General features: G+C 40.4%; 1 protein-coding gene across 9 annotated transcripts in view; it reads right to left on the bottom strand.

The window, feature by feature from the left end:
- The window catches only part of DGKH (diacylglycerol kinase eta), a 210,459-nt gene that overhangs the window by 16,293 nt on the left and 175,995 nt on the right, over positions 1-18,171 (bottom strand). For 6 of the 9 annotated variants that reach the window (XM_070471180.1, XM_070471184.1, XM_070471179.1 and 3 more), the window contains 6 exons: positions 17,159-17,322; positions 12,557-12,662; positions 11,287-11,379; positions 7,529-7,648; positions 6,298-6,406; positions 4,355-4,485 (listed from right to left, as the gene is read on the bottom strand). In XM_070471180.1, the coding sequence (XP_070327281.1) occupies positions 4,355-4,485; positions 6,298-6,406; positions 7,529-7,648; positions 11,287-11,379; positions 12,557-12,662; positions 17,159-17,322 (723 nt within the window). The remainder of the gene's footprint in view (positions 1-4,354; positions 4,486-6,297; positions 6,407-7,528; positions 7,649-11,286; positions 11,380-12,556; positions 12,663-17,158; positions 17,323-18,171) is intronic. The other 3 variants (XM_070471182.1, XM_070471183.1, XM_070471185.1) reach the window with 3 other exon arrangements.

Here is an 18,171-nt window from a genome sequence, read left to right as displayed (position 1 = left end):
TGAAAGTATCTGCTCATTGACACCAGGTCATCCAAAACTAGCCTTCAAGCAACTATCTAACTCCTGAGTGTGCTAAAACAGCAAACTTAAAAGCAAGGCCAAACTTTAAAGGAAGATGGAAATGTAGATGCATTTGATTTGAGTGGAATAGTTAAGTACTCTTTATACTTTATGATAATGTAGTTATCTGATTAAGAAAGATACTTAATATCAAACATTTTATTTTAGGCCATAGGCATACTATATTCTCAAGAATAAAAGCTTCTTTGAGAGAAGCAGACTCTACTCATAATTACTATTTTTGGAGTCACCAGATCAATGTTTTCCCTAGAGTTACACTAACTTCTTAGCTATATTTTCTTTAGTTTGAGTTAAACACATTCATGTCTTCTAGGAATCAGGCTGTGATAGAGTTATGCCATGAGATCATATTCATTAGTGTTGACTTTTTGTTTCTTTGGAAGACGAGCTTTAACTTCACAGAGGCATGCTTTGGGGCTACTGTTATCCTTCGGCCCACACATAAACAACTTTCCAAATGGAGAAAACAAAACACCAACCAAACAACCCCCCCATGTCTTTACCACTTTATTTGGGGGGTGTGCATATGTGCGCTCAGTCGCTCGGTCATGTCTGACTCTTGAGACCTGGACTGCAGCCCACCAGGCTCCTCTGTCCATGGGATTTTTTCAGAAAAGAATACTAGAGTGGGTTGTCATTTCCTACTCCAAGGGATCTTCCCAATCCAGGGATCAAACACGAGTCTCTCGTGTCTCCTGCATTGGCAGGCAGATTCTTTACCACTGTGCCACCTGAGAAGCCCTACTTTCTTTGGTGCCCCTCACTGTTTTCTACTGTCTCCAGGAGAGAAAATACTGCAATCGGTCTGTCTGTTACAGCACATTAGAAATATCTTCCCTTTCCCACCTTTACGCTGTCACATTGCTATCTCCGGTTGCCTGGTGATAACGAAGTAACACCTGAGCCAAGATCTGGGCAGCAGCTAGCCACGTGGCAGGTAGGGAAGAAGCATACCTTCAGAGGGTACACCCCTGATGAGAGAGTTTCATATTTTTAAATAAATGAAGCATGGCCAGATTGGACGAGTATAGCCCCAAAGGGTCAGTGACCCCACAGCAGGTTGAATACATAGGCAGAACTCTGTAGGTGTCCCATATATGCTGAGTCTTTATTGGAATTGAAATGGGAAGCCACCAAAAGGTTTTAATCAGAAGAGTGACATACCTGATGTTATTAAAAGCATCACTCTGGGCTTCCCTGGTGGCTCAGATGGTAAAGAATCTGCCTGCAGTGTGGGAGACCTGGGTTCAATCCCTGGGTTGGGAAAATCCAATGGAGAAGGGAATGGCAACCCACTCTAGTATTCTTGCCTGGAGAATTCCACAGAGGAGCCTGGTGGGCTATACTCCATGGGGTTACAAAGAGGCAGACAAGACTGAGCGACTAACACATATACACAAACACACACAGACAAAACATCATTCTAGTTGCAATGATAATAGATGAGAGGGCAAGACTATCAATGGGTAGGCCAGTGAGGAAGCTACTGATGTTACACAGGCAAGAGGAAGGATTGTGGAAAGGAGAAAGGAGAAAGATAAATAAACTGGACTTAAATCACAAACTACTTTGTGATGGTTTAAAGAGTCAGAGGGGAAGGATAAGGAAGAGGAAGATGCTAAATATGACCCTGGGTTTCTCTGGCTCAGGTCCCTGAGTTGCTAAGATAAGAAACCACAGGAGAAGGGGCAGAACAGGAGTAGGACAGGACAGCAACAGTTTGGTTGTGGACACTTTAAGACTGACAGTCTGTGTCACGGCCTAGTGGCAAGCAGACCTGGTGATATGATCCTAGAGTTCACAAACGAGGCCAGGGCTAGAAGTAGAACCGCGTGAACCAACAATATATCCATGGACAGTATCTGAAATAATGGAAATGGATATGGTTGCCTAGGGAGTAGATAACCCTTCATCAACATTCAGAGACTTTCCTCTGAAGGGTTTGCTCTCTCTTTAAGCTCCAATGACAGAGAACAAGGTGAGCTCATTTCTAACTTGGTTTTGTTGCACTGAAGACTGTAAAATTACTACCCTTCCCACTGCCCTATACTCTAGTTTTAGAACCAAAAGAGTTAAAATGGACTATGTCAATACAAATTTCTGAAAGCAAAGTTTTAAGGAAAAGAATGTCATTTGCCTTAAAAATAAAAACAAAAAAGTCTCATGCTAAATAAAAATATTACTAACATAATTCTTAATCATCTCCTTTGTACTCATTGTTTTTCCCAGCCGGGTTCTATCAGTCTAACTTTAACTTTTATATGTGAACTTTGTTTTTTTGTTCTGCAAATATTATAACTCATTGTGTGCATGTGTATGTTTATGTACATTTGCGTATACATATATTATATACATATATATGTATATATATAATATATATATACATAAAATAATATATAATACATATATTATATACAGACAAAGTCTTTTCCTTGAATGTATGCTTATTCATGGCAAGTGAAATGCAAGCTTCTAGACAGCAGATGCTACCTAGAGAAGAGAATAATACATTCATCAATACGTACATACATATGTGTTAGTCACTCAGATATGCCTGACTCTTTGCAACCCTATGGACTGCAGCCTGCCAGGCTCCTCTGTCCATGGGATTCTCCAGGCAAGAATACTGGAGTGGGTTGCCATTTCCTTCTCCAGGGGATCTTCCCAACCCAGGGATGAACCTGGGTCTTCTGCTTTGCAGGCAGATTCTTTACCCTCTGAGCCACCAGGGAAGCCCATTCATCACCAGCTATTCAATAAATATTTCTGCCTGCTGAGGATATCAGAAGCTACACAAATATGTTACATGTAATGGTCTTCTACATTTCCTTTTTGGTGTATTCATTTCAAGTGCTGAAGTCAATTTTTACTCTTAATACTATATATTCTATATATTTTGTTATGTTCCAGATTTGGGACTTTCAACTAAGGTAATTAGTTAAATCTATTATTTTATTATTATTATGGCTAAAATTGTCTAGGTATATGTCTTTATGTATAATGTTTAGTTATGTGTGTGTGCGTGCATGCTAAACCACTTCAGTCCTGTCTGACTTTTTGTGACCCTATGGACTGTAACCCACCAGGCTCCTCTGTCCATGGGATTCTCCAGGCAAAAACACTGTAGTGAGTCGTCATGCCCTCCTCCAGGGGATCTTCTGACCCAGGGATCGAACCCAGGTCTCTTACATCTCCTGCATTAGCAAGTGGGTTCTTTACCACTAGCGCCACCCAGGAAGTGCCAATGTTTAGGTATAATATACTTTATATTACCCATTTGGGTTTAGAGGTCTCTACTAACATGTTTTTAGTAAAGGCACAACTGTTCATGAATTTATTAGGAATTTACTGTCTCATAATTTTATGCATTTTAGAACCAGGTGTATAGGAAAGGAATCAATCCATCAAATGTTGAAGGTTTTATCGCTGACTTAATGAATCAGTCTTGGAATTTGTAAATGGCAGTATGTGGCAAGAAAATATAACATGAGAGAATGCTACTTTTAACCCTGGGACAGAATATGGTACTTTGGCCATTTTTGTGGTTGAGGGTCCTCTCAAAGAAGAAAAGGGAATTGCTGCAGACCATGAATTCATAATTTTTCTTTCCTGTCATAAGAGACAAATAAGTTTTGAGATGCTCTCTAGCAAAAACAAGGCATAATTTTTACTTCATTCACTATAAAGGAAAACACGTTTATTTTGGGGAAGAATACAATTTCAATAATAAGCCATGGAAAGGAAATTTGAATTTGTCTAGATGTTCACGTAACCTCTGAAAGGTCAATTTAGAAACACAACCAAATCATAGAAGTCTACGTAGCCACTGCTGTAAGTCTCTCATCTAGTTCTCTATATTAGGAAGGCTTTGTTCTTGGTATTTTGAATGAATTTTTAGTTGTTTGAACCTTTTAGTAGATATTTTCAGTCATTTTAAGCAACAAATATCACCTTTCATGTTGATCCAAGAAAATGAACTGATGGAAACACGATCCATTTGGAAATATTAGCACAGCCATGCCAACAGACACAGAGAAAAATTACTAAGTTCATGCCAAGCTTTAGCTGTAACTGTCAGACAATGATTCTTACAGAAAAATATTGCTGACTTTCTCTTTTCAAAAGCATATAAGGAACTCAGGCCACAGGACAATGCATATTATACAGATTACATACGCATAACATGAGCCAAGCTGCAAGCATAGAACTGAAGGGTGCAGTCTGTTTTGCAAGAAAAAAATTTAAGAGCAGAAGAGTAGCACAAAGGAAATACCTTAAGATCTCGCCTTTCCAGATGCAAGAGTTCAGCCCCTCTGATGTCATGACGGATGAAGATTTCTTTGTACTCTCCCAAATTGAGCAGATCCAGCCAAGCAGCAACTTCCTCTGTGCCCCATTTCTGAACTACCAAAGTTAAGAGCAAAACCCCCTTAATTTCTACATGCTCAATGCATTACAAAGCACAGGCTGGCCAAAGAAGATGCAAAGCAGAGCACGGCGGCAGCTAGTCAAGGGAACGGCTCAAGGTACCGTCTCAACGAAACTACAACTCAGCTGTTTCCCATGCAAGTTTCAGACTGTCAATCAACACGAGGCTCTGACTCTACAAAGGCATTCACTGATGCGCACTTGTGCCTTTCGCTTTAGCTCAGTTTCCTCTTTAAAGCCGTGCAAACTACACGACGTGTATAAAAATGTGTTCCTCATAATTGGGATCAGCAGTACAAGGTCTAAAGAAACTCTGATGATTTCCTTAAGATCATATATGAAACTTATTATAGTTGAGCTACCAATGCTAATAAAAATTTCAAATCTGACACAGCATATAATTTTCCACAAACTTCTGCTTCAGGTCTTGCCAACTTCAAGACCTTTATTGGTTCTCAGCTGCCTTTATTGGTTCTATTCTATTGATGATTCCCATTACAGACAATCACACAATGCTTGCGTGCTAGTAATTATGCAAGGCTTGCATGCGTGCTAACTGCTTCAGCTGTGTCCGACTCTTTGCGATCCCATGGACTGTAGCCCGCCAGGGTACCCTGTCCATGGGATTCTCCAGGCAAGAATGCTGGAGTGGGTGTTGTGCCCTCCTCTAGAAGATCTTCCTGACCCAGGGACCGAACCCATCTCTCTTACGTCTCCTGCATTGGCAGGTGGGTCTTAACTACGAGCACCACCTGGGAAGTACAATTATGCAATAAGTGTATTGTTAAATCAACTTAACATTGCCTAAAAACTGTCAACATTGCTTTCCAAGATTAATTGGGTCATTTTACTGTATGTATTCTCTTTCATACATTTTACCCAACGTTGATAAGCTTAATAAAAAGTCTCCTTGTTTGCCACATTTGGTTTTAAAATGCTCTTCAATAGCTGCTCTATGCATTATCAAAAATAAGGTCATAAAAAAAAATAAGGTCATATGTCACTTTTTAATATGAGATGGCTAACTCAGAAGAGTTATAAAATTATTTGATAAATTAAAACATCTACCATCATATACACAGAACTTGAAGGTCTTCAGCAGCATTACAGCACTAAATTTAATCTCTAGGGAAAGGTGAAAAGGGAATTTGAAAGAATATCCAAGAAAGAGTTTAACCTTTGCTTGAGAATGCAAGTGTCACAGTGAATTGTTATTAATGAGCTGAAACGGTGTTCTAAGTCCTTAAAAGAGGAGGAACAGAATATATAACTTGAGGTGGAAAATACACCTGGCAAGTTAAAGGATTAAACGAAAGTTTCTACGTTCCACTTGTCAAAATGAGACAGATTGCGCATGCTGAAGAAGGAAAACAAATTATAAGCCTTGAGCTGCTGTTGAGCAAGATGAAGAACCATCGACAGAGGTGCTGACATTTACACAATACAGCGGAAGCAAGTCAGCAAACCACTTCTTAGTCTTGCGTTCTTCATGACTACAGACTCCTGCTCACAATAGGACTTATTTTAGGTGTGCTATGATTTTCTGTATGATGGTAAAGTGAACATAAAATGAGATTCACTACTTAAACCATTTTATAGTATATGATTCAATAGCATAAATGCCATTTATAAGCACATCCATAAAAGCTATTTATAAGGACATCCATAATGTGGTACAATGATTATCACTGTCTAATCTCAGCTCGTTCTCATCCCCTCAATGATATCACGTTCATCTGTTATTTTTTTCATAACATTACACTTTCCCTTTCCATGTGGATCACCTACCAGGCTGTGAACTTGTCTTCTGCTTTTGAACCTTCTCCTTTTTGAATTTGGGGACAATACGAAATACCGTGCTTCTGCTGTTTCTCTTGGTGCAATCCATGGGGGGCTCCTGTTTGAGTCAATCAAGGAAAGAATTTTCTTAGGATATTCATGGAGAAGAAAAACCCACTCTGACAGCAGAGATAACATAGGAATAGGTTATACCCACAGAACACTGTTGGAGTGATAACTCCCTCCCCAAAAGTTCACGATGTTGCATACTCCTGAAAATGTACTGATTCCTGCAAGATGCCTTTGTTCACATAAAAGCTTTTTCTCATTTGCTCAAGAAAAGTGCATTTGAAAGGAGGACAGTAGTCTCCCCGACAAGGAGAGTAGTGTGATTCCCCTTTCCGTGGTTTTTGTTATCTGCTGACAACACTATGTGAAAAGTGCAGAAATAGATAATTCATACAAGTTTTAAGTTGTACACTGCTCTGAGAAGCAGAGCCATCCTCATCCATCCCGTCTGTTAGTCCCTTCAGAACCATCTGAGTGATCCGACCAGGTGTTGTGGTACCCTGTGCTTGTGTTCAAGTCACCTTATTTTACTTAATAATGGTGCCAAAGAGCAAAAGTAGTGATGCTAGCAATTCAGATATGCTAAAGAGAAGCTGTAAAGTGCTTCCTTTAATGAAAAGACGACAGTTCTTAACTTAATAAGGAAAAAAAATCGTATGCGGAGCTGGTTAAGATCTATGATAAGAATGAATCTTGTGTCTGTGAAAGTGTGAAGAAGGAAGAAAAAAATTCATGCTAGTTTTGCTGTTACATCTCAGATTGCAAAGGTTCCAGCCACAGTGCATGAGACATGCTCAGCCAGTATGGAAGAGGCATGACGCCTGCACAGGAAGATATATTGAGAGATGGACCACATTCACGTAACTTTTGTTACAGTGTATTGTTATAATTGTTCTATTTATTATTGTTGCTGTTCATGTCTTCCTGTGCCTAATTTATAAATTCAACTTTATCCTAGGTATGTCTGTGTAAGGAAAAACATAGTACATGTAGGGTTTGGTACTGAGATTCCAGGGGTCCCTTGGGAGTCTTAGAATGTACTTCCTGCAGATGGGGGAGGATGGCTATATTTAAAATGTATTTTCTCCTGAACATTTCTTTTTCAAAAGGTGCATTCAAATTCTATTGTCACAAAGTGCACACATTTATAAACAGGTTGAATTTTACATACCTCATCCTCATTTGGGTGTAAGATATAATAAAGCCACGGAATTTCTGTTAACTTCTGTAGCTCCACTTCCACGGAATGTAAGGCGTTGGATACTCGCTCTTCATGTGGAGATTCCAATTGCTATTTAACAGCAGATTAAAAACTGAGATAAAACAAGCCTCAGAGACCATCCTCAAACCCTCAAACAGAATAAACTATTTCATTGACACTGAACATCCTCACCTCTTATGAGGCAAGACTAGAGTGTTGTTGGTTTTAACACAAATAGAGAAAAAAGAACAAATTATTTTATACTGACTTCATTTAAGCAAATTTGCATAGATTGATCCTCACTTCCCAAAGGTGATATAAGCAACGGTGTGACTTTAATAATTTCACAGAAAAAACTATTGCTATTGGTGGTTTTTTCCTATGCAAATCCCTTCTTCCTTCTTATCCTTGCATCCCATCTGCCTTGCTAGTAAATAATCTCATCATTTTAACTTATTTGTGGCAAAAATCATTTTGATTTACATAGGCTACAGTGTAAACAAATAATGATATTTCAAATTGGTCAAAAACATGTCACATAATAAGAATCACCTGCCACAAAAATCTTCTCGGTAACTAAAATAATAAATTTAGGGGGAAAAAAGCCTATGGATCTCAGAAAAATTGGTGATAAAAAGCTGTTGCACAAATCAGGAAAAGCTAAATGGCTTGTAAACTGGAAGAAGGTTTGGAAACTTTAAAGAGAATTTAACTGGTCACCTCTTGCCCATTCATTTAAAGCACTTATCATCACTATTTTTAAAAATTTTCTGGCTACACGGGGCAGCATGGGGAACAGTTCCTTGACCATTGATCAAACCCCTGCCCCCTGCATTAGGAGCTTGGAGTCTTAACCATTGGACCACCAGGGAAGTCCGTAAAGCAGTTATTAAAAGTCACAAATTCAATAAATAAATAAAGGTGAAATCAACACTGCTACAAGCAGAACTGGGAGGCAACTGAATGCTAGACTTGGCCTTGTTGCTAACTATGCCCCCAAGGGATGATGAATTGATTTGAGGAGTCTCAGTTTCCTTCTCAGGCTTCCCTGATAGCTCAGTTGATAAAGAATCTGCCTGGAATGCAGGAGACCCTGGTTCAATTCCTGGCTCGGGAAAATCCGCTGGAGAAGAGACAGACTACCCACTCCAGTATTCTTGGGCTTCCCTTGTGGCCCAGCTGGTAAACAGTAGAACATGACTACACAATTTGAGGATCTCTTCCAGCAAACTGAACTTTGATAAATGATGTCAGAATTTCACAGTACCTATATATAGGTTCACGGGATTGAATTTATTTATTTTGGTCACACTGCAAGGCATGCGAGATCTTGGTTCCCCAAATAGGGATGGAACCCACACCCACTGCAGGAGAAGCATAGTCTTAACCACTGGAACACCAGTGAAGTTCTGGTTCTCAAGATTTTAAACTGCAAGTTCAGAGAGATTACTATTATTTATTATGCACATTATTTTTCCCCCTCTGTTATTCAAATGCTCTCAAATCCCCTCTGTTATTCAAATTCTAGTATTTCTAGAAGCTAATAAAAATACAGAAATTCTCCACCATATCATATAAAAGTTACCACTTTTATTTTAGTCTAAGTATATATGTCTTATAAAACTGATAAAATAGTAATTGTATGTGCTAAGTTGCTTCAGTTGTATCCGACTCTTTGTGACCCTGTGGACTGCAGCCCGCTAGGCTCCTCTGTCCATGGGATTCTCCAGGCAAGAATACTGGAGTGGGTTGCCATGCCCTCCTCCAAGGGATCTTCCTGACCCAGCGATTGAACCTATTTCTCTTATGTCTCCTTCACTGCCTACATTCATTTTATAAGCAAAATAAAGAGTGTAACTTAGCTGCTCTCAAATATGATTGATTTTTTCTTTTGATATCAATATTGACAAACATTTAAAAATCATCCACTGGTAAAGCAGTTAGGACGTATCCTTTCACTGCCATGGACCAAAGTTTGGTCCATGGTCAGGGAACTAAGATTCCACAAGCGGTGCAGTATAGTCAAAAAATAAAAATTTCACTGATGTACATCTTCAAACCAAACATCCATATTTGACTATGACAGAAGAATTAAAAGTGCAGAAGAATCCTTCTATATTAACAAAATATAATTGATTACTATTAACCAAGTAACACTCAATGGGTACTTTCAGTATAGAAAGCTAAAATATAAGATAAGTTATGCTTCTAGTTCTTCTCAATCAGCAATTATCTTAAATATACTTCAAATAACACACAAAAAACATGTCCTTCATCCAGTAATTGGTACTTGCTGGATTTCCTATAGGACTAATTTCAGAAGAGCAGCAAGAAGATTCTGGTTAAAAATAGAAGTGCCAAGAATAACCAAGATGATTTTCCTATTGGTTTTGTCAAAAGATATATCCAAGATTTCTTCCTAAAAGTTTCTATTCACAACCATAGCAGAGGCAGCCACCTCTTGCCCCAAGGAAGGTGCTCTTAAGTTTCCCTTGGAAGTGGGTAAAACCAATTGGTTCATGCAGCCTTTAAGATTCTCTTCTCAGAGCAAAGGATGCTTCAATGGCAATATTCTTCTGGAAAGCAGCCAAACAGAAATTCCAACCAATCACTTCCAGTTAGCTAGGCTATGGATCACCTCTCTCATTCTTTCACTATGCCAGATACTATGATTTTTATTCTCACTTCTATTTAGATGTACAAATTTTCCCCAGCAAGAGATAAAATTATAGTAAAGAGAAATGTTTTAAGATCATCACCTCATCTATCAATTAATCAAAACTGTTACAAGGAATTAAAAAATAGCTAATATATTAGGCTTTCTACATCTACAACAGCATGTGTGAATAACCTAAAATTGAACACTAGGTGGCGAAAAGACCCAATGCTAGAACATTTTCAGGGTGAGGCAGGAAAATAACAAGGGAAGGATTCTGGGCAAACCAAACAGAAACGTCTACAGAATCCTAGCACTTAGGTTTGAGGTCCATGGACTGTGGTCTGATTCACACTTGGCCTCAACTCGATTTCCAGCACCAATCTTGAGTTAATCCAGGGCTAGGTCTAGTTCCTGAAATTTAGTTTTGGACACACCGACTCTAGAAAGCATCATCTAAGCTAATCTAGAAAACAGTTAACAATCATATTTCAAAGGTTAATTTTGGGGACACAGCTCAAGACTTCCTCTACTTTTCTGCATTCATGGGTTAATGAGTCCTTGAAGAAGGTCTCACTCTCTATAAAGCCCAAGATTCTCAAAGCTGACTGGGGAGAGCAGGATTACATAAAGATATGATGACAGGGAAACTCTATTCCTGCTGTGGTTTAGTTGCAAGGTCGTCTCTGACTCTTGTGACCCCACGGGCTGAAGCCCAGCAGGCTCCTCTGTCCACGGGATTCTCCAGGCAAGAATACTGGAGTGGGTTGCTATTTCCCTCTCCAGGGGATGTTCCCCACCCAGGAATCAAACCTGGGTCTCCTGCATTGCAGGCAGATTCTTTACTGACTGAGCTATGAGGGAAGCCCTCTCCTCCTGTTAGCCTGAAGTGTAACTCTCAGGTACAGACATATAGTTTCTTGAAAGCAAAAGCGAGGTGATAGGGAAGCTCTAGAGATGGTGGCCAGAGCCTGCCTGTGCATTAAAACCTGATGAATGCATGCTCCCTAATGAAGGCAAGAACCATACATTTATCATCATTCTGATGGTATCCATCATTTCTTTTCCTTACCAAAGGAACCCTGCCCACTAGCAAAGATTCTGTTTCATTATATAGGGCCTTCACATTGATGGCTATTTCAGTGGCAGTGTCTCTCGTAAGACTCTAGGAAAAAAAAAAACAACAAAAAACAGAGACATCAAAGACAAGTAGTTCTGTATTAAATTGAGATTCAATCATCAAAGAGTCCATTTTATCTTTCTGATTTAAATTCACATTGCAAATATTTTTAAAAACCTGCCAAAATACTCTTGTAACTGCAAAATCTCACACTCACATTTGTTGGTAGGATTACCTCTTCTACTTCTTACAGCACAGAACCAAAAGAATATGGTGACTATAGTGAATACACACAGAACCACATCTCGGGCACACAAGCATGCATATGCTCGTGACAAGACACATATTCCCACGAGAATTAAGTCAAAGAAAATTATGTCTTAAGAGGGACATTATCGACTGGGAAGACCCAGAGGGATCGGGTGGAGAGGGAGGTGGGAGGGGGGACTGGGATGGGGAATACATGTAAATCCATGGCTAATTCATTTCAATGTATGACAAAAACTACTGTAATGATGTAAAGTAATTAGCCTCCAACTAATAAAAATAAATGGAAAAAAAAAAAAAGAGGGACATTATCTGATCATGATTAGTTCTATGCACTGAATTTCACTCTCATTAGGTCCAACCAACCAGACTGATTTCTAGACTTTCATTTTGAGGACAAACACTTCTTTTTACACTCACTTAGGTAACTTCAGCTAAATAACTGAAAGGATAGAAACAAAGCCATGTATCACTTGGCAAGTGAATATAACTTCAAGAGTTAGACTCCGTCCACCTATTGTAACTTCTACATTAGAAAACTGACCAAATTTACTGATGCAGTAAAATGAAATGAAGATAACTTCAACACTGAGTGATCAGTTCTAGTTAAATGCATGATACCTAGGTGTGCCCTGTGTGAAGGTGCAGGGGAGAAGGTAAAAAAGAGAAATGGTAAATACTTAAAAGGAGAAGGAGTACAAGGAAGATGGTAAGGTGCTATCTTTAAGTGAGTCAAAGTGAAATAGGAAAAAGGTGAAGTGAACTTAAGAGCAGGAGTGGGAAATGGTGGCAGGAAAAGAAAATCAAGAAAACTTTGGTCAAAAGTGAAGGGTAAGCTTTTGGTAGAGACTCATATAGACTATACAGTGTTCTTTCAAAGCGTGTGGCAAGTATCAAGCTCTGTACGTAACACCAAAAAAATGTGCGGAATGGGCATTTACCATTAGCTCCTCACCTCTGGGAAGCGTGGGTTGGCTTTGTTCAGGGCGTGGGAGCAGGCGTTCACCGCGTGGGCCAGCTCCTGCTCCAAGAGACAGTGGATGGTGGCCGCATCACAGATCCTGGAAGCAGAAACAAGACCCATGAACACACCACTCTTCCGAGCACTGCTTGAGTTTTCTGAAGTGTAGAAATGACAGAATGAAACAAGTAAAAAAAGATCACGAAAGGAAAATTTTTTTAATAACTGCTCAATTATGAATGGCACAGGGTAGATTTACAAAATTCAAACCCTACCCCACTGCAACAAAAAATGTGTGTGTGTGTTAGCTGCTCAGTCGTGTCTGACTCTGTGACTCTGAGGCCGCCAGGCTCCTCTGTCCATGGGATTTCCCAGGCAAGAACACTGGAGTGGGGTGCCACGCCCTCCTCCAGGGGATCCCAGATTCAACACAGAGATCGAACCCGGGTAGCCCAGATTGCAGGCAGATTCTTTACATCTGAGCCACCAGGAAACAAAAAATACCAACCCCCAAATCTTTTATATAAAAAGTTAGGCCTATGGACTCTCCGGGCGGTTAAGAATCTGCCTGCCAATGCAGATCAAACACAGCTTTGATCCCTGGTCTGGGAAGATTCCTCATGCCTTGGGGCAATTAATAAAGCCCGAGTGCCACAACTACTGAAGCCACGCACCCTAGAGCCCGTGCTCCACGAGAGAAGCTGCCGTAATTCTTTGTTGCATGTTGCAAAAAAAGGAGCCCCTGCTCGCTGCAACTAGACAGAGTTGTGTGCAGCAATGAACACCCAGTGCAGCCAAAAGTAAATTAATTAAATTGAAAAAAATGTTAGGCCTGCATCAGAGATAACGCATACCAAGGTGCTACTTGGAATCACAAGATACAGTAACACTTCATTTTGCTTTATCACTGGAAAGTTGAGAGGGGTCCCAAATGTAGAGTGCAGACACATCTTTTATTCACTGAAACTTCAACCAGGCAGTTACAACAGATTCAGTCAGTTCAGTTCAGTGGCTCAGTCCTGCCGACTCTTTGCAACCCCATGGACTGCAGCACGCCAGGCCTCCCTGTCCATCACCAACTCCCAGAGTTTACCCAAACTCATTACCATAGAGTCAGTGATGCCATCCAACCATCTCATCCTCTGTCGCCCCCTTCTCCTCTCACCTTTAATCTTTCCCAGCACCAGGGTCTTTTCAAATGAGTCAGCTCTTTGCATTAGGTGGCCAAAGTATTGGAGTTAGGGGAAAACATTGCCACATATATCATCATGCTAAGTGCTTTATATGCATTATCTAATTTAATGTTCACAACCTAACAGGTAGTTGTGGTTTTTCTCCACTTTGCAGATGACGACATATGAGGCTCAGAGATTAGTATGTACACAAAGCTAATCGGTGATAGAGCCTGGATTTTAGTTTTTGTCTATCCAATGCCAAAGCCTGTTGTGCCACAGTCCTTTGAAATCTAGACCTTCAAGAACAGTCCAAGAAAGAGAGCATCTATAAAGGCAGGGCAATAAGGTCAAAGAAGATAAAGGAGAAATTCTATTGACTGCTAGAAAATGAGCAAGGTGTGCAATAAGCAAGAAGGTACATCTATTTTAATCCTTTTGCTTCTGACATCTTCAAGGAGAATGATCTTCAATCCAGAAAGGGAAGAACGAAGGAAGAGACAGAAGTCCTCTATGGCTGAGTCACGAGCAAAAGGAAATAATTTAATTCTTAAGGATCATATGACTGATATCCAAGACACAAAGGAACTTGCAAACATCACCTAAATATCCTTATCAATAACCTTGAAATCATGAGGAAAAGGTTATTAATCAGAAGAACAGAGATGAGTAAATGTTATTCTAATTTTCAAGGCAAAAGAAAGTAATCAACACCAAAGGAACATTTCCAACTGCTAACTGAACTTCCTACTAGGTGCGGGCTTCCCTGGCAGCTCAGATGGTAAAGAATCTGCTGCAATGCAGGACACCTGGGTTTGATCCCTGAGTCAGGAAGATCCCCTGGAGAAGGGAATGGTCACCCACTCCAGTATTCTTACCTGGAGAATTCCAAGGACAGAGGAGCGGGACAGGCTGCAGTCAATGGGGTCAGAAAGAGCTGGACCTGACTATGAGACCAACTTTCACTTTTCTGTTTTTTTCAAATGAATACACATTCTGAAAATTGATGAGTGAGCCTGATTTACTGGTGATGGGGAATCATGTTCCCGCCCCGCCCCCCTCCCTGGCTTTTTTTTTGGATAAGGATATTTGCTTGGTTGACAGGATGATCATATAGGAAGAACATTGTGGTTTCAAGGGAGCATGCTTTAGTTTCAAGAAAACTAAGGAAACTCCATACTGCTTTCCATAATGTATTAATTAGCTGGATTGTATTAATTATTTTACAATGTATATGTACGTCAAATCATCACACTGCATACCTTAAATATACAGTATAGAATTTTTATTTGTCCATTGTACCTCACTAAAGCCAGGAAAAAAGAAAAAAACACAAAAACTTCTGTAAATTGAAGTCAACAGAAGATGTTCACAGTATCTAAGATGTATTTACCTTAAAACTACTATGTCTGTAAATCCATGGCTGATTCATGTCAATGTATGGCAAAAAACGACTACAATATTGTAAAGTAATTAGCCTCCAACTAATAAGAATAAATGGAAAAAAAAAGAATTTTTAAAAAATACAAAAAAAAACTTACTATGTCTGTGGATAAGAAGTTGAGATGCATAATAATGCAGTTATGTGGATTTAGCTGGCTAAATATTAATTAAATTTTAATTAATTAACTATTAATATTAAATATTAATATTTCTCCTTATCTTTTTCCTAAGCTACTCAGTATCTTACAGTTACCATCCTTTATTCTAAAATTTTAAATATTGGTCTCCAGTAGTAGGGAGTGTGTATCTTTTTTCGTATCTCTAACATGTAGCACACTCTGGGCATCTAACACATATTTAAAGAGGAAAATAAGGAATGAGTGAGAGAGAGCAGATGGAGAGGGTGGGGAGGGGAGAGCAAGCAAGTTGGCTCCTCGGGCTCCTAAGCTTTGCTTGCCTTCTTTTCTATTCCAGCATTTTGATCAGTGACCAGGTGAAGTGCGGGAAGACTATAACAGCGATCATGCACAGAACACCGAATATGCCAGACCTGCTGCACCAACAGCGCTTCCCATGGCGGGTCCCACTTAACCTTCACAGTGACCTGGTCAGGCAGCTCTTACCCACGTTGGGTAGATGAGATTTGGGTGAGGAGGCAAAAAGACACATGCCTGTGGTCCCTCTTCATCTTTGAAGTTTAATCCTGGTCATAGTGATTTTTATCTGCTTTATGTTCACAGAACTGTTGTTTTTTTTTTAATCTTCTGTCTCCTAAAATTAATTTTGGTGGTCTGGCAAAGTCCATGATGTATCTACTGGAAACAGATTTTTGGACTGTTCCCGCCCATCCCCACCCCCTGACTCTTCTTGGGAGCAGGGTTAATGTTTGTATTTCCTTCTATATCCTATAAACATTTAATAATTACAAAGCACCATATAAGTCAGTAATGTAATGTAAAGGGTGCTTCCTGGGTGGCTTATGGGTAAAGAATCTGCTTGCCAATGCAGGAGACACAAGAGACCTGGGTTCGATCCCTGGGTCGGGAAGATCCCCTGGAGAAGGTCGTGGCAGCCCACTCCAGTATTCCTGCCTGGAGAATCCCATGGGCAGAGGAGCCTGGTGGGCTACAGTCTGTGGGGGTCACAAAGAGTTGGACACAACTGGGCACACACACACAGTAAAGCCTGTAAAGTGGGGAAATGATAACAGAAGGGATATATATATAATATATATATACATAATACATACATAGATGTTTTATATGTGTTAAGTTGCTTCAGTTGTGTCCGACTCTTGCAACCCCATGGACTGTAGCCCGCCAGGCTCCTCTGTCCATGGGATTCTCCAGGCAAGAACACTGGAGTGGGTTGCCATGCACTTCTCCAGGGCATCTTCCCCACCCAGGAGTTGAACCCACATCTTTTACATCTCGCCTTGGCAGGCAGATTCTTTACCGCTAGTGCCATCTGTAAAATAGGGCTTCCCAGGTGGCTCAATGGTCAAGAAGCCAACTGCCATGCAGGAGACACGGGTTCGATCCCTGGGTGGGGCAGACCGCCTGGAGAAGGAAACGGCAACCCACTCCAGTGTTCTTGCCAGAAGAACCCCACGGCCTGAGGAGCCTGGCAGGCTACAGTCCATGGGGTCGCAAACAGTCGGATACGACGGAAGCGACTGAGCACATATACAAAACGCAAAATCTATAAAATGACAAAGAGTGTACACTAGGCAAGCTCTGCCGTGTGTTTCAGGAAGCCTGAGACCCGGCCTGTGGGGAACACCGGGTGTGCACGCGGTGTCGGAGGGGACGATGAAGGGGAACAGCGATGACTGACGCACAAGGGCGGCAGCAAATGGAGGCGAACAGAGGCGTTCCTTCCGGAGACCTGGAACCACCGCAGAGACGGGGTAAAACTACGGAGAGCAGAACGGGCCTCGCGCGGCGTTCTCGCAGCCGCAAGGCCGGCGGCGCTCGGGTACCTGGTGATGAGCTCCTCGGCCGCCTGCGAGCACAGCTGCATCTGAGACACTTCCTCCGTGGCCAGGTCCGCCGCCTGCTGGATGAAGAAGTTCGTTCGATGAACTGGCTTACAGGAATCACACTTCTGCTTATCTTCCCAAGACTTCAGGGTGCTTTCAAAGGCCTATTTAAAATCAATACGGCAATGAACTGTGCGCTTAGAGCTGAACACACACAAATAAATGTGTACTTAGATAGTACACTAATGGCTTTAAAACTACTATTACTTTTTTCCTAATCTTAACACTTCATGAAATATATCACAAGGACAGAGAAGATATTTTAAAGTTTTCTCATATATTAAAACAAATAAAAAGTAATGTAACTGATGATCATTATGTCAGAAAGTCTTTAAAAAGCTTCAACTTATGCTTCAATATCTACCTTTGTATGTATAACAAACAGGATGGATGCTGTAGTCTTACTTGTTATGGGTGTGACGTTAATTAAGAATACATATTCTGGAAAAGGCATAACTGTAAAGACAGAAGAGGATGGGGGAGCCAGGGGTTGGGATACGGGAGGGAGGGATGTGAGGTGGAGGACAGGAATATTTGGGGCAGTAAAACTATTGGGCATGAATCTGTAACTGTGGACACAAATGATTACACATTTGTCAAGACCTATAGAATGTAGAACACAAACTATTACCTCAGTGAATAATAATGGATCAATAGTGGTTCATCAGCTGTAATAAATGCACCACACTAAAGCAAGATATTAAGGGGAACAGAATAGGGAAATATAATAGGGAAATTCATGTGCTTGTCAGGGAGGTGAGGACATATGTGGGAACAGAAACAGGATTCTCTACAGTTTCTGCTCTATTTTTCTCTAAACCCAAAAGAAGAAATTATTTTAAGAACTAAATAAATATTTTTTTCATACTTTTGAACCAGAATGATCTAAATGGAAGACCTAAAAGACAATTTAAATCTTTTCCCTGGGTTTGTGTTTTTCATGACTATTTACT

This window comes from Odocoileus virginianus, chromosome 8 (genome assembly GCF_023699985.2).
Source record: "Odocoileus virginianus isolate 20LAN1187 ecotype Illinois chromosome 8, Ovbor_1.2, whole genome shotgun sequence".
Lineage (NCBI taxonomy): Eukaryota > Metazoa > Chordata > Mammalia > Artiodactyla > Cervidae > Odocoileus > Odocoileus virginianus.
Note: the sequence above shows the minus strand (reverse complement) of the source record. Positions and strands in the feature narration are given on the sequence as shown.